At 44.1% G+C, this 21,566-nt stretch overlaps 1 protein-coding gene and 1 long non-coding RNA gene across 2 annotated transcripts; both read left to right on the forward strand.

The window, feature by feature from the left end:
• The first annotated feature begins 3,046 nt into the window (after positions 1 to 3,046).
• LOC117819150 lies at positions 3,047 to 4,019 on the forward strand. The gene is made up of 2 exons (XR_004632468.1): positions 3,047 to 3,268; positions 3,513 to 4,019. It is a non-coding gene; the product is annotated as an uncharacterized LOC117819150 (long non-coding RNA).
• A 6,514-nt stretch (positions 4,020 to 10,533) lies between these two features.
• On the forward strand, positions 10,534 to 19,552 carry LOC117819122 (protein-lysine 6-oxidase-like). Its single transcript, XM_034692348.1, has 9 exons — positions 10,534 to 10,607; positions 11,221 to 11,357; positions 12,177 to 12,697; positions 13,576 to 13,684; positions 14,697 to 14,828; positions 14,911 to 15,067; positions 15,432 to 15,527; positions 15,638 to 15,753; positions 19,230 to 19,552. The coding sequence occupies exons 2-9, from the start codon at positions 11,248 to 11,250 to the stop codon at positions 19,234 to 19,236; spliced, it is 1,248 nt and encodes a 415-aa protein (XP_034548239.1). The 5' UTR covers positions 10,534 to 10,607; positions 11,221 to 11,247; the 3' UTR covers positions 19,237 to 19,552.
• The last annotated feature ends 2,014 nt before the right edge of the window (positions 19,553 to 21,566 follow it).

Consider the following 21,566-nt stretch of genomic DNA (forward strand, 5'->3'; position numbering starts at 1 on the left):
ACATCTTAATGAACCCATTTATTCAGTCTGGCTTTTATGTAGAGTTTAACAACTTTATTACGTACTTTTTGCTATTATATTGACTTAAATGTTGTTTTATTGCTTTATTAATTTTAACTCTTTATTTTATTTATTCATTAATTTGAATTAGTTTTATTGATATTTTTAGCCTTAATTTTATTTTTGACTCCTATCCTGACCCTTTTAAAATGTATTTATTTTAACTATTTATATCCTTAATGTTAATTTGATGCTTTAACTTATTTAAATGACACATATTTTATTGTTGTCTGTGTGCTTTAGTCTCTATTTTAACTTCTACTACATTTGAAGGAAGTGTGTAGCAGGTCATTTCAAAAACAACAAGAGTCTATAGGCTGCTCACACACAGGGTAACGAGTCAGGACACACAGGTGAGACTAACGAGGCACAGGTGAAGACAATCATCAAGGAGGGAAAACACAGGAAGTAAAACTAAACTTAAAACACACAGGAAGAATGCTACCAAAATAAAACACTGAAAACCAACTCAAGACCACAGGACATCACACAGGGAGTAAACACACAAGATACTAAACACAGAAGAACACAACAACAAATCAAACTCAGGACATGAAGCACTGAAACACCGGTCCTGGAACATTTCTATTCACAGTCCTCAGAGAGATCAGAGATCCTGTTTGACTAAACTGAACTCCAGACTAGATCAAAGCAGAGTGACTGAACTGGAAAGAGATCAAAGTAATCCATGAAGGACTTAACATGTCCGCAAAGAGTCCTGATTAGGATTAGGGTTAGGATTAGGGTTAGGGTTAGGGTTAGGTTAGGGTTAGGGTTAGGGTTAGGGTTAGGATTAGGGTTAGGGTTAGGGTTAGGGTTAGGGTTAGGGTTAGGATTAGGGTTAGGATTAGGGTTAGGGTTAGGGTTAGGGTTAGGGTCAGGATTAGGGTTAGGGTTAGGGTTAGGGTTAGGGTTAGGGTTAGGGTTAGGGTCAGGATTAGGGTTAGGGTTAGGGTTAGGATTAGGGTTAGGGTTAGGACTAGGGTTAGGGTTAGGGTTAGGACTAGGGTTAGGGTTAGGGTTAGGGTTAGGGTTAGGGTTAGGATTAGGGTTAGGGTTAGGGTTAGGGTTAGGGTCAGGATTAGGGTTAGGGTTAGGGTTAGGGTTAGGGTTAGGGTTAGGATTAGGGTTAGGGTTAGGGTTAGGGTTAGGGTCAGGATTAGGGTTAGGGTTAGGGTCAGGATTAGGGTTAGGGTTAGGACTAGGGTTAGGGTTAGGGTTAGGGTTAGGGTTAGGGTTAGGATTAGGGTTAGGGTTAGGGTTAGGATTAGGGTTAGGATTAGGGTTAGGGTTAGGGTTAGGATTAGGGTTAGGGTTAGGGTTAGGATTAGGGTTAGGGTTAGGGTTAGGGTTAGGGTCAGGATTAGGGTTAGGGTTAGGGTTAGGATTAGGGTTAGGGTTAGGACTAGGGTTAGGGTTAGGGTTAGGGTTAGGATTAGGGTTAGGGTTAGGACTAGGGTTAGGGTTAGGATTAGGGTTAGGATTAGGGTTAGGGTTAGGATTAGGGTTAGGGTTAGGACTAGGGTTAGGATTAGGGTTAGGGTTAGGGTTAGGGTCAGGGTTAGGATTAGGGTTAGGGTTAGGACTAGGGTTAGGATTAGGGTTAGGGTTAGGGTTTGAACCAGAACTAAATTTAAGCAAACCCAGAACCTAACCGAACCAGAACCTAACCGAACCAGAACCGAACTAGAACTGAACAAGAACCGAACCAAACCAGAACCGAACCAGAACCGAAACAGAACCAAACCGAACCGAACCGAACAAGAACCGAACCAGAACCGAACCAGAACCGAACCAGAACCGAACCAGAACCGAACCGAACCAGAACCGAACCGAACCAGAACCAGAACCAGAACCGAACCAGAACCGAACCAGAACCGAACCGAACCAGAACCAGAACTGAACCAGAACCGAACCAGAACTGAACCGAACCAGAACCGAACCGAACCAGAACCGAACCAGAACCGAACCAGAACCAGAACCAGAACCGAACCAGAACCGAACCGAACCAGAACCGAACCAGAACCGAACCAGAACCAGAACCAGAACCGAACCAGAACCGAACCAGAACTGAACCGAACCGAACCAGAACCGAACCAGAACCGAACCAGAACCGAACCAGAACCGAACCAGAAACGAACCAGAACCGAACCAGAACCAGAACCAAACTCAAGCAAACAGAAACCGAACCAGAACCAAACTGGATCAAACATTATTAATGTCCTCAGCTTGGATGGTCTGATCCGGTTTCTCCTCTCAGTGAGTATTTGCCCGGTCTTTGAGAAGAACCCTAACCCTAACCCTCTCAGAAGGAACAGATGAAGCCACGATACACAGCCTCCCCTCCATCACCTGGATCCTATATCCTCACATGTGATAGGCCGCATGGCCGCCATGCTGACCAATCAAAACAAAGTTCTGCTGTGAGCAGAGCTGGGGCTGAGCACTGAGAGAGCTAAGCAGGGACAGGAACTAACTGGGATTCACTGATCCCTCCGGTGTCGCCCTGCTGATGAAGAGAGAGAAACGATGGAGGGAAAGTCATGGAGGAGAGAAAGAGAGAGAGAGCTCCATCTCTGGACTCCTCTGTTAGCAGATACAGAGTGACGTCGCCCTCTAGAGGCAGCAGAGAGCATCACAGCTCTAACCTGCTCCACCATGGATCCACACTGAGAGGCCTGTTCAGTCTTTTATGATTCTCTTCCTGTCCCTCTACACTCTTCTTTTGTCTGTCCATCAGCTGGAGGAGTTCAGTGCAGCTCACTCTGGACCTGTGACCTGAAACAGAGAGGAGAGGATCAGAGTTTGTTTTTTAAAATGATGAAACTTAGTTGAAAAGCAGTGACTGGTTTTAATTTGTTAATTTTCAGCACATATGTATTTATCAGTTTTAAGTTATTTCAGTGACCATTGTGGGTTTTTCTTATTTTAACAGAAGGGTACCAAGGTGTCCCTCCGCTTTGATTGCACCCTCATGAGTTCCACCTGTGTCTGATCCACTTCCCTGTGCAGGTGTGTCAGTGTTTCCTAAACCGTTTGTCCTCACAAATACAGACAAACCTCCTCATCTGAAGGTGTTTTTGAAAGCCTCTATCTTCAGTGACTTTAAAGTTGTTTACGTGTGGACGAAGAGAAGACCTACATTTTTAAAACGCCCTCCTACGTGTGGACTCAGTGAGTGAGTCCCCGTAGGTGCTGGACAGAGACGGTGAGGTCGGGTGTTATAAAACTTTCTGTCTTGGTGAGACCTGCTGAAACTCTCCTCACGGGTGCAAAAATAAAGCAGAGGTTTGTTTGAGCCGTGCTCGCTCAGTGACCGCAGCTTTCATGAGGCTGGTTCAGACCCAGGAGGAGAGGAGGGAAACAACAGAGCAGATTATATATTTAAAGGAGTGAAAACTTTAAGTGTGCCAGCGTCAGGTGTGAAGGTAACTCTCTCTCTCTTTGGGCAGGGTGGAAATATTCAACACAATGACTCGTGGACACAAAGAGGAGTCCGGGTTTACACCACAGTGGGCGAGCTGACAGCGGCTTGTATAAGAGGGTTCTGTTCCAGCTGTGGGATCCTGGAGTCGGCCCGGCCAAACCCAGGCTGGATGTAATTGTTGGTGCTGCTCGGCCTCCCTGCCGTCAGCCTGAGTGTGAGGACGCCTGAGTCCAGAGGAGGATTATATTTATCTCCTGGGTGTGAACGCTACACATCCACAAACACATCCACAGGACGAGCGGGACGCCACAGCTCTCAGTCTCTGGGCTTTACTCTCTGAGCCTGTTAGAAATGTTCTTTAATGTTACCTGATGGTCGAATGAAGGAGGGCTGAATACTAAAATAGAGCTCTAGCTAACGTACCTGACTTGTTTTGTAAGATTAATGTTAATAAATAACTTTATTTGCATGTCTAGGTTGCTCTGGACAACAACCGATGCTGCCCATAGGAAAATAAATTCAGAGAGGAGATCTCAAAGTGTTTCATTTCTGTCTCCTAGACAACAATAAGATCTGTTTGAAAGCACAATGAGACGATAGCTTATGTCTCCTGTTTCTCATTCTTGCCTCCAGAGACTAAGTCTCAGCTTAGTCTCCCTTCAGTTCAAAAAGGAGATCTGGTCTGAATCTGAAATGGTTCTCAGGTATTTCTCAGGTGTTGTGACTCCTTTTGAGCTCAGGTGGAGAAATCAGGGAGCTCTCTCAGTCTAACCTCATCCATTAGTTTTAGTCAGACTCAGTTTTTGTGTCTCAAGTTGAGCTCAGATGGAGCAAAGAAAGAGCCTGAGCTCATCTTTTCATCAACATTTATAGAGCCCTGCAAAATTAACATTTCAATGTGATTATCCACAAACTTACAATCCTCATTAAAACACGTGAACCACTTCAGGATCAGGACTTTAGATGTGAACTGATCTCTTCTTTGACTTCACAGTCTGGTCCTTCCTTTACAAGTCTGTGTGGAACAAAACCACTTCACTAAGATTTAGTGGATTTGAGAGAAACTGCAACAGATAGAGATTTCATCCCAGGTCTGACTGACCCTTTATTTCAAATATGGGCCTCTAAAGGGCCGACAGGATTTAGACAGGTTATTATAATTAAAGGGGCGGATTCTTTTTGGTGCTGGTGGCCTAGTGGTCTAAGCACCCCACATACAGAGGCTGCAGTCCTTGTTGCAGGGGTCGCCGGTTTGATTCCAGGCAGGTCGACCATTTCCTGCATGTCTTCCCTCGCTCACTACTCCCCACATGTCCTGTCTCTCTTCAGCTGTCCTGTCATTAAAGGCAAAAAGACCAAAAACATATTTAAAACAAGAGAAGAAAATGATCCATTAATGAGATCTCTCAGTGAAGTCTGAAAGAAGACTCATGTCATGGTCTCAACTATTTCTCCTGGTGGATTTTAGGAGAAACTAATGAGAACAATTAGAAACTTGAATCTCAATTCTGTCTCCAGAGACTTAGAAGAGAAAGCCTTGAGCAGTAAAATGTTCCTCTGGGTGATATCATATTACACATGACATTTGATCAAACCATGCATCCAGTTTCTTCCTCTGACCCGGGGTCGGGTCGCAGAGGTATCAGTCCAATCACATCGACCCAGACATCCCTCTCCCCAGCAACACTTTCCAGCTCCTCCTGGGGAATCCTCCATTGAGTTCTGGGTCTACCCCCGGGGAACTCTCCCAGTTGGATGTGCCTGGAACCATAGACATATAGTAGACGCCACATTGGCTGCTTGGGAGCAAGAAACACCCCCTCTCCTTTGGAATCATCTACCAGTCAGGGTCCGGGAGGCAGACCCCCTCTCTACTTTTAAGAGTAGGCTTCAAACTTTCCTTTTTGATAAAGCTTATAGTTAGAGCTGGATCAGGCTTGGACCAGGTCTTAGTTCTGCTGCTATAGGCTTAGACTGCCGGGGCAACTGGCGCACTGACACACTGGGATCCTATTCCACCCCCTTCCCCCCCAACCCCCCATCACTTACTCCAACAGCTTCTACTACTCGTCTCATCACTATCACCTCTCTCTCTCTTCACCTCCCTCTATCCCTCTCTCCAACACGGTCTCAGCAGATGTGTGTCTAACATGAGTCTGGTCCTGCTGGAGGTTTCTGCCTGTTAAAGGAAGTTTTTCAAACATTAAATCCAAATTAAAAACAGACTGAACTAAACGTCTGCTTTAAGAAGCTCTGAACTCAAAGCCTCCTTCATGAGTGAGTCCTGTGCACGCTGTCAGATTTACAGATCGGTGGAAAGTACAGTGAAATATGAACCTCTCTGAAGTTTAATGGAGGGCGTGTGGATCTGTGCTCTCGCTGCCTGACCCTGGACTGAGAGGTCGGGGGGGCGAGATGAATGAAGTGGATTCAGACTCTGTTGTGTTTTTATTGAGTCTGTCTGTTAGCTTCTGTTGGAGCTGCTTTAAAGGAGCATTAATAAATACAGGCGGCTCTGACTGAGTGATGGAGAGATTCAGGGATGTGTAATGTGACTGCTGATGTGCCAAATCATATGCTTGAACCTTATACATGAGTGTTAGTCCATAACTTTTTAAAACACATGCACAGCCTCTTGGGCTGAAAAATGAAGCTTAAGTGGAAGTTTTAAAACTGCAGTTCCTCCAGTGTCCACTTGAGGCTGGCTCCAAAAGGGAGTCAGTCCCAATAGAGCCCCATGTTAAAGTCCAATCCAATCCACGTTATTATTATTATAGGACATTTTAAAAACTATACAGTTTATCAAAGTGCTGAACAAGAAAGTAAAATAAGATAAAACACAAATAAAATATTAATAATAAATAACATAATAAAGATAAATATATGTATATTTAAAAAGATAATAGAATAAAATAAAATAATAATAATAAATACATATTAAATAATAACAACAATAATACTATATATTAAAAATAACAAATAACATAATAATAGTAATTAAATAATAATCAAAATAAATCATTATAGAATAAAACAAAATAATAATGAATAATAATAATAATAACAATAATAATAATATTAAAAATAATAAATAGTAATGGTTATTATTAATAAATATAATAAAATAAATAAATAATAATAAAACAAATAAATAAACAATATTTAAATAATAATTTAAAAAACAAAAGGTATGATTTTAAGACGTCCAACTTTACAGCAGAAATAAAAATGTGTACAGTCTGTTCCAAAAACAGTTTGGGTTTCTCTGTTTATATAACTTACCTACTGTAATTGATTAATTGACTGACTCCAGTTTATCCATCCCAGAACCAACTGAGCGCTGATATCAGTTTGAAACTGAGAGGCACAGCAAAGAGAAACTTCACAACTCAAACACCTTCAAAGGTTTGAGTCTGAAGTCATGAGTTTACAGTCTGCACCGGTTTCCAGCTTTGAACTGAAACACCAGCTGGTTTGAACACTCATACTCTGAACTGTGCTCACTGTAGTTTAACACACGGCTGGATGTAAACCTGGTCCCATGCCTCACGTGTCTTAATGTGCTGAATGCAGGTGTGACGCTCCCAAACATGACTGCATCCAGTCTTTAACACCTTTAACAGGCCGGGCTGTGGAGGGTTCCTGTTCACCTCTCCACACTCCTACATGAGGGAGTTAAAGGATGCACACACTCTCTCTCTATGTCTGCAGGTCTCAGACTCACACCGAGGTGATGTTCAGTGCAGTCAACTAAAGTCTGCTGCACTCTAAAGGTGATGATGACGATGATGATGGTGATGATGGTGGTGATGAAGGCAGGACCATTGTGTCTGGTATTTCCATGGCTCTTTATGTGTCCTGTGTGCAGGAGGCCCCCTCCAGGCGGCCAGCCCTCATTATGAAGCGGTTTAAAGCGCTCACATCAGAGCGACACCTGCTTCTCATTGGGAACAGCAGCGGCGGCCGCCTTGTATTCCTGAAAGGGAAGTGCCGATCGCTGCGATAAAGCCCAGCCTGCCTTTGATCTTTACACTGATGTGGTAAAAAAGGAGCTCTTGTTCAGCTTGATCACTTTTTCCTTTCACTCGGAGGAGTCACTTCTTCTTCTTGGTGCACACGTGTTGCTGCTGAGAGCTCGCTGCGTGGCTCCCTCCTGCTACTGCACGAACAATGGAGCGCGTGCATTTCCTCAGACTCCAGGTGTGACCTGGCGTGATCCTGAATGCAACATTCCCATTAACTCCATCTGTGTTCATTCACATGATATATGTTGTTTTAAGACCTTTAACTCTTTCTGCATTCATGTCCACCAAACTCTGGTGTTTTAAAAAACTCTGCTGACCCTGACTGAGTTTGAACTCTGCAGTTTTGTTTTGTTGAAAATGCATTGGTTGGATTTGATGATGGAGACATCTGCATTTAAACAATCTTTACTGCTATCTCATTGGATAAAATATGGACGTAGTCTCAGTAACTCCATCCTTTGGTTTCTGAAGAGGAGTTTTGAAGCCCAGAGTTTGTGGTCGCCATCATGTGGATGGAGATTTGGACCCAACCTAACCTTTGATGGAGCTGATGCAGGCAAACAGCTACATTGCCCACCAACCAACTCAACCATGCTCCTAATTCTGCACATAAATGCAACATCTCAGTTTTAACACTTTCAAAACACACAAGCTATAAAAAACAAGCTTTTGGAGCCGGTCTGAAGTGTACTCTTGAGGACCTGCAGGGTTTTGCACGTCCACATTGGCCTCATTCTTCAACACCGGAGGATGCAAGAGGTGGGGATACACTCTGGAGAGGTCACCAGAGAGTCACAAGACTGACATTTAAAGACAAACACACATAAGCAGGAGGAGAACGTGCAGACTCTGCAGGGAGGCCGCTGTAAAGGCAGACATGATGCATCCTCCCCTTACTCATCATGTTAAAGCTCCTGTTAGGAACCTCTTCTTCCAGACTCTGCTGAGTCTTCCTGTGCATGTGTAGGAAGTGTTTGTTTTGTTTGTAGCAACAGTTCAGGCATCAGAAGTGAGTGTATAGAAATAATCTCTTGTTACGCTGATGATGTTCTTCTCTTTTCTGAGTCGTATTGAAGCATTAACAGTCATTTCAGTCTTTTATAACGAGCTGAAACTTCCTCACAGGAGCTTTAACCTCTTCCAGAAGACAGCAAACTTCATCCTGGACCAACGTCATCCCAGATACTCAGTGACAGGTGTTGTGTTTGAGACGTTTCAGTGTCCAGGGAGGTTATCCACGTCAGTGAGGCTGTATAGATTTTCCAGCAGAGCAGATGAAATTACAGACATGGCTGTGGAGGAATGGTTAGCAGATGCTCCAGCTGTTCCTTCAGGGCGACAACGTACAGGTTCATTAGGTCTGAGTCAAACAGTGTGTTCTGTACATCGAGCAGCAGGACAACAAGAAGTAAACAACACCTTAAGGGTTCACGTCAGGCCTCACGGTCTGCTGAGCTCTTAATGTCCCCGTGTGGTCCGGGGTGTGTGACGTTAAGAGAAGCTGATCCCATCGTTCCCATGTTCTCCCAATAAGTCTTCTGAAGGAGCGTCCTCTCAAAAGAGTATAAGGTGCTTTTCAACCCCAGGAACCTTTTGAGGAACTATGCAGTTTAGGACAGCAGGAACCAGGGTCCAAACTTAGCTCCTGGGTTGTTAATCGCCCGCTGAAAAGCTCCTGTACTTTCCAAAGGTCCAGGAACTTTAGGGGGCGTGGCCTGCAGTGCTGAACGTCTCTGATTGGTAGAGTACCCTCAGTGTTTTTATTTCCACCTCCGATTCTCTTGGTTTAATACCTCCTGAACATCGGTCCTCTCTGAGCCTGATAGTGTGACTGCATCTGTCAGCTCCCGGTGTTCTGGTTTTAAAAGTGACCCTGTAAACTGGAGACCTTCAGCTGAACGTGTCAGTGTTTGTGGAGTTTACACAGCTGTTGAAACACAGAGGGAGTTCCTGGGAATGCAAACTAGTTTAGTTTTTATTAAGATTTCAAAATATCCTCATCAGATATTTAATGATTGTCTAAAGACGTCTCCAGTTAACAGGGTCGCTCTTTACACTGGAACACCGGTCCATCTCTGACGTGGCTTTTCAAATCTGTCTTCTTGCTTTAAGTCGAGCGTTTCAGATGTTTTGAATCCTCTTTGTCTCTGGAGCTCGTCTCCTTCCAAGTGTTGATTCAATGCACGACCAAAAACAGCACAAGAGGAATCTCCTTCATGCTAACATGACAATGCCGGCCTGTCTGTCTCCTTCTATGGTTGTTGAGGGGCCTTTATCTCTGTCTTACTGCCCTCTACTGGTGTGGTGGTGTAGTGCGATTACTTTTATTGCTTGTCCATACGTCACTGGCCTGATTTGCAGAATCTCCATGGGACTTCAGGCCTCGGTGGAAACGCAGACAACACCTCATTACACCAAGATTTAGGTTCCTTTGTGAGGTATGCATCCGGCTGAGAGTCTCCAGTTAACAGGGTCGCTGTTTAAACTGAAACACCGGTCCATCTATGACATTGCTTCTTGCTTTAAGTCGAGTGTTCAGACCTTTTGAATCCTCTTTGTCTCTGGAGCTTGTCTCCTTCCAAGCGTCTATTTAAAGCATGAACAAAAACAGCACAAGAGGAATCTCCTTCATGCTAACAGGCTAACTGTTGTCTCGCTAATAATGATGCCTGCCTGTCTGTCTCCTTCTATGGTGTCACCTTTGTTTAGGGGCCTTTGACTCTTTCTTACTGGCCTCTACTGGTCTGGTGGTGTCATGCAATTACTTTCATTGCTTCTAAATACATCATGGGATTTCCGGCCTCGGTGGAAATGCAGACAACAGGCCACAGGAACCATTTAGTTCCTGGTACTTCTGGTTGAAAAGCATCTTTAGATGATGATTAAACGTTTAGATGATGTCACCTGCTGGATTCTGAGGCTGAGTTTTGCAGCATTTACTTTGAAACATGTAAGAAGTGTCTGTTTGGTTTAAAGTGAAAGCTCAGTGTGTGTGTGTGTGTGTGTGTGTGTGTGTGTGTGTGTGTGTGTGTGCAGCATGTGGGTGGCAGGTTGTGTGTTTTACAGCGTTCTGACAGGAGGAAACTTCTCAGTTGGTAAGTGTTTCAATTTCAGCGTTTTTAAAGCATCCTGAGAGCTCAGCGGGAGGAAGGGGGCGAGGTCTCTCCAATAAAACCAAACAAAGGCCGCTTAAAGGGATCCTACGGGACACGTACAGAACCAGGAGCTCATGTGGGTCACAGGTTTTAATGGTTTTAAGGTTTTAAGGCTTTAAATGTGAGCATTTTCTTCTTTTAGGCCGAAGTTAAAGAGTAAAGAAAGTGAACTTAAAGGTCTGTGATCAGAAACCTGTGATGGTTCTGATCAGCTTTGATCTCTGGTCACTCTCAGCTGCCTCTGGACCTGGTCTTCTCTCGGTCCGTCCTCACACTGAGTAAAATAAGAGAGCAGCTCTGACCACAGAGATAATGAGACTCAGCGAGCATCGCTCTAATTACAGCTCGGCCTGTGGGCAGAAAACAATGCGTCCTAACTTTGAGATTTGAAAGGAAATAGGCTGTTTTAGCTGCAGCCTGAGTGTGAGACTTTAAAGGAGCAGGACACTGTTTTTACAACAACTCACAGTCAGCAGTGTGAGATCAGTGTCAGATCATTTAACACCTTTTATTTCTTTAATTCAAACATGTCTTCATCATTCTGTCCTCTCAGAACAAACACAGTGTTTCTAAAAACTGGATGCAGGACGATCTGGTCGACGTCGCCCATTCCTTCCCTAGTTTTTTGCGGCCTCCATCTTGGTTTTATAGATCCGGATGTGGCCGTATGTGCACGACAGGATGGAGCTGGTGAGCATTCATTAAGTTATCAAAGCTTCTTAAAAGTTAAGTTTGCAGGACACCGATGGTGAGCTGAGACACCGAGTCCTGCTAGATGTGGCAGGATCAGGAGTCCAGGTAGTCCAAGTGTTTCCCCTGACTCCTTGCAGCTATGGAAGTTTGGATTTATTATTTAAAAAGTTCCCTAAAGATTGAAACAGCAGCTTTACCCTGCACACATTTCACTGACCCAGAAGTTTAACTGACCTCTAGGTCGGATCATTAAAGATTCTTTAAACTTTCCCTCCTTCTCTCACTTTGTGCAAAAACTCTAACAGGTTATTTTCAAACATTTCTGCACATGAGACATTTATCCAGAGGCTCAAATAAGAACAAAGATCAATTCTAAAACAGGACAGGGTCACCAAACTTCAGTCTTATATCATCTGTTTTTTTAACAAAGGATAAATGTCACACCAGAGGAGTCAGAGAGTGCATCCAAAACCAGGGTTACAAAACTTCCACTCCTCCTCCCCCTCCTCCGTCTCTCTCTCTCTCTCTCTCTCTCTCTCTCTCTCTCTCTCTCTCTCTCTCTCTCTCTCTCTCTCTCTCTCTCTCTCTCTCTCTCTCTCTCTGCAGTATCAGCAGTAGAAGCATCAGAGCAGCAGACTTCAGAGGATCTCTTTGGATCAGCAGCTGAGCTCTGGAGGAGGAAACATTTCTCTTTTAAATTTTAGTTTTTAGATTTGAGTCTGTTTTAATATTTCACTGAGTGATGAAGGAGTTCTCCTCTGACACCTTGCTGCTGGTTTTTGCACATCTATGCCTCCTCTGTGGTTTCCTGCACAGGGCTCGCGCTCAGGAGGCCACAGGTGAAGATGATGATGCGCTCCGGCGCGGGTTGACATGGCAACACAACGGACAGGTCTTCAGCATCCTGAGCCGCGGAGCTCAGTACCGACCCTCCACCAGGAGGAGGGTCGGGCTGCCGCACCGCAGGAGCCCCGTGGTGGTCCTCAGGAGAGGGAACGACACAGTCCCAGCTGAGTCCCGGAGCTCCTCGAGGGTCCCTGCCGAGTCCCGGAGCCCCCCGAGGGTCCCTGCCGAGTCCCGGAGCCCCCCGAGGGTCCCTGCCGCCAGCAGCACCGCGCAGCTGCGCGCCATGACGCGCCAGCAGCAGCAGCAGGTGTCCGGTAGTGATGGAGGCTCTGCCCCGGCCAGACGTGAGGACATGATGGTGGGAGACGACCCTTACAACCCCTACAAGGCCTCCAACTATTACCCCTACTATAACTACTACAACTCATACTACAGACCCAGACCCAGGGGGCAGCACCGGCACGGGTACGGGACCAGCTACCACCAGAACGGTACGAGAGCAGACTTTAACGCACCTTCCTTTCCCTCCTTCTTCCTCCTGTCTTTCTTTTCATCCTCCAACTGATCAACAACTTCAGGTACAGAAGAGAAGAACGAGCCTGCAGAGACCTTAACTCTCACAGACTGTCTCTGTCTCATGAGCTTTGGCACTGCATTATAACTCTGACCTTTAAACTCCAGAGGTAAATCTTATTCCAAGACATGACTTAAAGAAGGACTTAAATGTGTTTAATGAGCAGAATAGCTTTAAATGCAGCCAGAAAATGTTCATGAGAAGTTTCTTGGAATAAGTTTTTATCTTGTTTCAATAACTGGCAGCTAGTTTAGTCATAATTTATAAACCTTATAATAATATTCATATCCTGACTTTTCATGTCAGTGTGGCTTATATTAGTGTAATGAGATATTTTGATTTTAAATGAGAAACATACTCTGAATAAGATTTGAGTTTTTGAGATATAGAGCCCTCATAGACTGACCCTCTCACACAAACAGTCCTAAAAGTATTCAGTTAAAAATCTTTGATTTGATTTGATGATTTCTACATGTAATAAAAACTATTCCTCAAATATCAAATAAACAGAGTTTACAGTTTTATGTTCTGTAAAGTTGTAAACTGGGAAAGTCTGAATCTTTTTACAGGCTAATTATCCCTGAAGCTCCGCCCCCTCATAATCTCTCTCATGTAAAGAAACACACATGTCTCAGTTTAACACGCCTCTCATTAAATTTGGTCTTAATTTCATATGAGTTTTAATTATAGAGCTCAAAGCTGTTAATACTTTACTGTTTAAACCAACCAGGAGCTTCATTTAAAGGGCTATTCCACCTTTCAATGGGTCAAACCGTGTCTCTGTGTTGTCTGCAGGTCTCCCTGATCTGGTTCCTGATCCGTATTACATCCAGGTCGCCTCCTACGTCCAGAGGATGCCTATGTACAACCTCCGCTGTGCTGCTGAGGAGAACTGCCTCGCCTCGTAAGTCTGATTCACTGAAACTCATCTTCAAACAACACTCTGTGAACACTGGTGAACCCAGGAGACCAGGATCTGGACTTTACAGTGACATGTTTTCCAAGTCTGGCCGGATAGAGGATTTCAGCTGCTCAACAGATCAGGGTCTCCTTTGTACTTCCACTACAGAGTCATGTCTGTGTTTAATGCAGTGACTTCCACTACAGAGTCATGTCTGTTTTTAATGCAGTGACTTCCACTACAAAGTCATGTCTGTTTTTAATGCAGTGACTTCCACTACAGAGTCATGTCTGTTTTTAATGCAGTGACTTCCACTACAGAGTCATGTCTGTTTTTAATGCAGTGACTTCCACTACAGAGTCATGTCTGTGTTTAATGCAGTGACTTCCACTACAAAGTCATGTCTGTTTTTAATGCAGTGACTTCCACTACAGAGTCATGTCTGTTTTTAATGCAGTGACTTCCACTACAGAGTCATGTCTGTGTTTAATGCAGTGACTTCCACTACAGAGTCATGTCTGTGTTTAATGCAGTGACTTCCACTACAGAGTCATGTCTGTTTTTAATGCAGTGACTTCCACTACAGAGTCATGTCTGTGTTTAATGCAGTGACTTCCACTACAGAGTCATGTCTGTGTTTAATGCAGTGACTTCCACTACAGAGTCATGTCTGTGTTTAATGCAGTGACTTCCACTACAGAGTCATGTCTGTTTCTAATGCAGTGACTTCCACTGCAGAGTCATGTCTGTTTTTAATGCAGTGACTTCCACTACAGAGTCATGTCTGTGTTTAATGCAGTGACTTCCACTACAGAGTCATATCTGTTTTTAATGCAGTGACTTCCACTACAGAGTCATGTCTGTTTTTAATGCAGTGACTTCCACTACAGAGTCATGTCTGTTTGTTTTTTACTGTAGATGATGTTTTTTATTTTATTAACTATGTTTGTTCTCTTCACATCTCTCCTCCCCTTGTCTCCTCTCCTTGTCTCCTCTCCTTGTCTCCTTCCTTCAGTTCATCTGCTTACTCTCAGGACTACGACACCCGGGTTCTGTTGAGGTTTCCTCAGAGGGTGAAGAACCAGGGAACAGCCGACTTCCTGCCCAGTAAACCTCGATACTCCTGGGAGTGGCACAGCTGTCATAAGTATGTATCTGCTGGCGTTAGTGTTCGATCAGTCTGTTGTGGATCCTTGTTTGTGTAACGAGCGTCCTCTGTCCTCGCTCAGTCACTTCCACAGCATGGACGAGTTCAGCTTGTACGAGCTGCTGGACGCCAGCACTCAGCAGCAGGTCGCTGAGGGCCACAAGGCCAGCTTCTGCCTGGAGGACACTTCCTGTGACCCGGGATACCACCGCCGCTTCGCCTGCACCTCACACACTCAGGTACAAGCTTTAGGCCACCTGAACTTCAGGTCCTCTACGGCACGCCGGACTTCTCTGGAGCTGAATGTGACCGTATGTTAAACAGAGTGAGAGTGCAGCTCTGATTTAGCCTGACTTTAAAGCTTGATATAAATAAGAGTGAGACCCCTGTGCAGTTTAAAAACCTACTTCAGAGACCTGAGATATTTGTATATGTTGCTGTAAACATGTTTAAGATGTGTTGTTTTTAAAAGAGGCCTTATGGAGACTGACTCTCTTTAGGAGCCTACGTCTAGTGGCCAGTCATGGAACTGCAGTCCAGGCTCTGAGGACATGCTCTGTTGTGTTTGTTGATTTAAATAAAGTTTGTGTTGTGCATCGACAGGGTTTGAGTCCAGGTTGTTACGACACTTACAGCGCCGACATCGACTGTCAGTGGATCGACATCACCGACGTCTCTCCTGGGAAATACATCCTGAAGGTCTGGATCAGTTAACCTCTGTCCTCCACTTCACTCCCAGTCGTCTCTCCAGCTCACTAGATACTGATCATCCGTTCAAAGACTGTGTTGTGTTGTGTCTCCCCTGACAGGTGACAGTAAACCCCCGGCAGCAGGTTCCAGAGTCCAACTATAACAACAACGTGGTCCGCTGTGAAGTCCAGTACACCGGCACGGCCGCCCACGTGTCAGGATGCACCACGACATCGTGAGTGACGCCTCCTTCTGCTCCAGATATTAGTCTGAGCCCTGTCCAACCATCTCTGCACATTAACTCAACTCAAACTTTATTTACAGAGCACGTTTAAAACAACCGGGGTGCTGTACAGATCAAAAACAGCACAAATGACAAACATAGCATACAAAACTAAAATATGTAAACACAGGGCAAATATATAATAAAATAAGATTGAATAAAATAAATTAAAGTTTAATTAAGATTTTGCCAGATGTCCACTCAACCTTGATTAAACGCCAGGGAGGAGAGGTGAGTCTTTAGAGAGGATTTAAAAACCTCAGTTGATCCTGCAGAGCGGATCTACTGGGTCAGGTTGTTCCAGAGCCGAGGAGCCGCCCCCACAAAGGCTCGCTCACCTCTGGGTTTAAATCTGGGGTTGGTGTTCAGATTTAGATCCTCTTTTTGTTCTCCTGGTTAAAATGATCTTTATGTCCTGATGGTAATCAATACATAATGTGTTCTTAAAAAAGAGTGAAGAAAAGCTGCTCTCTACAGCCGGAGTAAACCTGAGAAAACACCAACCAATCAGCCTTTTTTTGGTGGCAAAATTTTAAACCATTCAAATCCCGTCCAGCCGTTCCGCCCGCCTCCTGTGCGTACATTTCCCCGGCGTGCACTCCTACGACTCCCCGTCTCCTGTCTCTGCTTCCCCTGACTCTACTGACCGCCCCTCTCGCTTGTCCTCGGGCCTGTCCCCTCTGACCCGATGAGGGTCTTTGCTCAGGACTGTAGTCCGGATCAGAGTCTAAAAAGCTCTCACCAACAAGCAGAAGAATGAATGACATTCAGTAAGTCCTACAGAAATGTAGATGTACTGTAGTGTCTGTCCGGACGCTGTAGTGATGACGAGTCGATTCGTGAACACGTTGATCTTTAATAACCGGTCACTGTCGGCCGTTACCACGACAACCAACAAAGCAACAATCAATGTTTGAATGAACGAAGAACTTCTCCTCTTGTCTCTCCTCTCTCCCGCTCACACACTCTACACCTCTCCTGATGCCTTCACTGACCGTCAACACTGTAGGAATTAAGAGCATCTACACTGAACATGTTTAACAAACAGTAGAGCTGTTACAGTGTTATATATGTGTTATAACTTTTCTCCTGATATCATGTCACCATGACAACTGGATAATGCGAGCATGATAGTTGTGAGTGCTAACAGCAGCCATGTTTGTTTGTGTTTTTAACTTTCACAATGAGAATGTTTTGGTGAGGACCGGTTCTGAATCAGTCACCATCACATGGTCGAGAATCAGCGGCGCTCGTGCATGTGAGCGGGGGGGCGACGTTTTGGAGGAGCTCTGAGGGAGGAGGGGGGAAGGGGTTAGACGGAGTCATGAGGAAAAGCTACATTCAAATTCATGCTAGTTTTCTGAGACTACCAACCCCAGCTTTAAGCCTGGGTTTGGGAGTGACCAATAGCAACTGACCAGATGATCTCAATGTCCTGGCAGGGACATGACACTGTAGAGGCTTAGTCAGGTACTGGGGGGGCTCGGCTATTAAGGGGGTGGCAGTAGCTCAGTCCATAGGGACTTCAAGTCCCAGTATGGACGAAGTTTGGCAAGTGGACTGGTGGCTGGAGAGGTGCTGGTTCACTTAGCTGGGCACTGCAGAGGTGCCCTTGAGCAAAACTTCAGATCACCAAACTCCAAACTGCTTGTGGTGCGCTGGTTGATGGCGGCATCCTCACTCTGACATCTCTCCCTAAGTGCATGTGTGTGTGCATTTGTATGTATATACCAAAAACTGTGCGTGTGTAGCATGAGTGAAAAAAGAGAATTTTCCCCTGGGGATTAATAAAGTACGTTCTTCTTCTTCTATCTTCTTCTAAGAGCTTTAAAAACAGACAGTAACATTTTAAAATCTATTCTAAAAGCAGCCGGGAGCCAGAGCAGGGCAGCTAGGACCGGGGATATGTGTGATATGTGCTCACGCTTGTGTTTGCCAGTGAGGAGACGGGCAGCAGCGTTTTGTACCAGCTGCAGGCGGTGCAGGAGTGAGTGGTCCAGGCCAAAACACAGAGACTTACAGTAATGCAGTCGAGTGTTAAAGGTGACATATCATGCAAAATGGACTTTTTAATGGTTCTTTACCTGAAATCTGTGTCCCTGTCTACAAACCCCCCGAGAATGAAAAGACTCCATTCTGCCCCTGTTTTGATTTCTCCACCTTTCTGTAAATGTGTGTGAAACCAGCCGTTTCAGACTTCAGTGTTTTTGTTACGTAACAACAATATCCGGTCTGTCACAGAGTCAGAGCTCGGAGCTTGTTCAGCCCATAGACTGTATAAAATACAACTCAACCCCTCCTCTGTTTTTCATTCCCTGCACACATGTGTGCTAACAAGGAGCTTAGGAGGGAGGCATGCTAGTTGTAGGCTGTCTTAATAAACACAAAGGTCGCTTTGACTCCCCACGTCTGCAGATTTGAAGATCTAGTGGAGGATTTTTATTTGTCATGGATAAGTGCTAGCACTAATTAGCATAGCCACATAGCTATGTAGCTGTAGCTGTAGCTGTAGCTGTAGCTGTAGCTGTGTACCAAGACACACGTCGACATACTGACAAATAAAACAACAAGAAACACTAAATCTGTGACCAATGGTTCAGAAAGGTCCCGCTGCGTTTCTGGCAGAGGTCGGTTTTACTCCCCACGTCTGCAGATTTGAAGATCTAGTGGATGATTTTTAGTTTTCATGGAAAAGTGCTAGCGCTAGTTAGCATAGCCACATAGCTACATGTTGGTAGCTGTGTACCAAGACACACGTCGACATGCTGACAAATAAAACAACAAGAAACACTAAATCTGTGACCAATGGTTCAGAAAGGTCCTGCTGCAGGCGCCTCTCCGTCAGGATCAGATTCTGGATCAGATTCAGAGGGTTGAAGTAACGCGGGTCTGTGAGCAGCCGTGTATATTCAGCCAACATGTAAACATTAGATCAACGTGCTGGACAGCCGAGGCCACACCCACTTCCTGAGGGGGCGTGGTCAGAGAGAAAACAGAGTGTTCTGATGAGGACTGAAGAAGAGGGTTTTTCAGGCAGACCAAAATCTGATTTCAAAGTGTTTTTTTTGAGCATAAACTTTAAAGACATGTTTTGGGGACCTCTTAGACCAATATATGTTGATGAAAAAAGCGTGATATGTCACCTTTAATAAAAGCATGGATTACCGTCTCTAGATCTCTCTCTGTGGTTCCCCCTTTACTTTGATAAAATCCTCAGCTGATAAAAACTGAACTAACATGTCCATCAGATTTCAGCCTGTCATCAAATATTATGCTGATTAAGATTCCTGACTGATGACTGGATGTTTGGTGTCAGGTATCACCACTGCTGCATGCACACAGTGGATCATTCCTGCAGCAGGCGGGTTTGTGATCACGTTCTGGTCCTCACTGATCCGTTCTTTCTTTGACTCTTTTTTTCTCTGCAGCTACTGAGATCGACTTCACAACACGAACGTGGAGACAGACGACGCTTCAGGGGAACGAAACTTTAAGTTAGAAGTGACTGAAATGAGTCAGTTTGGGTAAAAAGAAGTGGGACACATTAAGGGAGTGAATATTAATTTATGTTTTAGGCTCTGGGTTTGGTTGCACCAGCTTTTTGTAATTCCATCATTTAATAATAATAATAAAACTTTATTTATAAAGTACATTTAAAAACAAATGTTTACAAAGTGCTTCAACAAACAAAGTATGGTTGGAATAACAAAGTAAAAAAGAATACATGTGAATGAAATGAAGAATGAAGAGGTGAGACAGCAGACCAATAAATCATTGTTTAAGAGGTTTTTAAGGATAAATAAATAAAATGAATAAATAAAGATGGATAAGTAAATAAAAGAATTAAAAGGACAATAAAAGAGTGAACAAATTAGAAAAAGTGAAAAGGATAAATTAGGAATATTAAAAAATTAACAAACAAAAATAAATCCAAACAATAAATAATCAATTAAATGTAAAATAATTAATTAGTTGAATAAAAGCAGTAAGAAGGATGAAGTCACATAAAAGTTGTTTGTAGAGCTCTGAAGTTCCCCTTAGATAAACATCTTAATGCAAAACCAACATCATGTCAGAATCCTCTCTAACAGGTCGACCTGAGGTTACCTCTGCAAGGTGGGAATGCTAGTTAGCTTAGCTTCAGATCATTGAGGTGAGTCGTGTCTCTTACTCAGGTTACAGAGGAACTCACCAACAGGCGGTGCAACCACATCCTGCTGCTTTACTGTAGAATATTAAGGTCATTTTCTCTTTTCATCTTCATGTAAAATCAAACTTTAGACTGTCTGCTCTTTAAATGCACATCTGTGTAACCGCTGGAGTCAGTGGTTACGTTTGTTTTATTCATTTTGCACATTTATCATGTTCAGTTAATGTTCCAGCTCACTGAGAGAAGAGGCCTGTTTGGACCTGGAGGCCGATCAATGAGCTGTTTTCTTTCCTTTACATTAAGTTTCTTTTTTATGTCAAAGTTCATGTTTTCATATAAAACAGAACGACTTTAATAATAAGATAAATGTATTAATGTTTCAGTCAGGAATCTGTTGTTGGGTATCTTTATCACCTCGTTCTGACGATCACAGAAAACAGCTCGTGTGTTTACGTTCTCACACAGATTTAAAGACTTCATGCGACGTGTGTTAATTTAATTTTAAATGTTAGGAGGCTGCAGCGCCCTGAAGTCTGTGAGGGGGATGGTTTTCATCATGTGTGCACAGGATCAGAAGCTGTTTGGAAAGTGGTTTTGTACCATGTTGATGAACCAGGCATGAACAGTTTATTCAGATAACACCGGGAGAGAACTAGATCTCTAAGAGTCTCAATAAGCTAAAACAATGCTTGAACATGGGAAGCAATGACGTAGAAGTCTCAATCAATCTTCATTTATAAAGCCCCAAATCCCAACAAATGTTCCCCTCAGACCCTTTCCAAACAGACAAAGACCCAACATCAAGACCGGATCAGATCCAGTCCCATCTCACAGACAGGACTCAGTCTGATCTCATCTTAATCCACCATGAGCAGAGCACTTTGCAGCATTTAGCAAGTTACAGTGGCAAGGACAAACTTCCTTTAACAGGCAGAAACCTCCAGCAGGACCAGACTCATGTTAGACACACATCTGCTGAGACCGTGTTGGAGAGAGGGATAGAGGGAGATGAAGAGAGAGAGAGATGATAGTGGGGAGACGGATAGTAGTAGTTGTAGCAGCTGGAGTCTGGACCACGTCCACAGCAGCAGAGATCCAGAGGAACCTACGAGACAAGGGAGCTCAGGGACTCCAGAAAGGTCTAAGAAAAGAGAGAAGAGAGGGAGACCAGAAGAAAGAAAAAGAGGAGAAGAAATGGGGAAGGAAAGGATAGAAGGAAAGGACGGGATGAGAAAAGGAGACAAAGGATGAATAAATAAAGAAAGAAAGAAAGAAAGAAAGAAAGAAAGAAAGAAAGAAAGAAAGGATGAATAACAGACCCCAAAAAAGGAATCTACAGCAGAGATCCAGAGGAACCTACGAGACAAGGGAGCTCAGGGACTCCAGAAAGGTCTATGGTTAGTAACTTTAATGGGACAGGAAGAGTTAAAGTGAGAGATGGAGGGGTGAGACAGGATCCCAGTGTGTCAGTCTAAGCCTATAGCAGCATAACTAAGAGCTGGTCCAAGCCTGATCCAGCTCTAACTTTGCACTAACATGAGCTCCTTACATTAGGTACATACGGACGTCTTATTTACCTCTCTTCTTCTTCGTCTCTTGAGGTTGTTGATGCTTC

The sequence above is a fragment of the Notolabrus celidotus genome, chromosome 9, assembly GCF_009762535.1.
Source record: "Notolabrus celidotus isolate fNotCel1 chromosome 9, fNotCel1.pri, whole genome shotgun sequence".
Classification (NCBI taxonomy): Eukaryota; Metazoa; Chordata; class Actinopteri; order Labriformes; family Labridae; genus Notolabrus; species Notolabrus celidotus.

Bases quoted from the DNA above. Each gene is read 5' to 3' on its own strand.
- LOC117819122 (XM_034692348.1), top strand. From the start codon at position 11,248: ATGCAGGACGATCTGGTCGACGTCGCCCATTCCTTCCCTAGTTTTTTG. The intron at 14,829-14,910 runs GTATGTATCTGC...GTCCTCGCTCAG, and splicing joins GAGTGGCACAGCTGTCATAA to TCACTTCCACAGCATGGACG. The intron at 15,528-15,637 runs GTCTGGATCAGT...CTCCCCTGACAG, and splicing joins CTGGGAAATACATCCTGAAG to GTGACAGTAAACCCCCGGCA.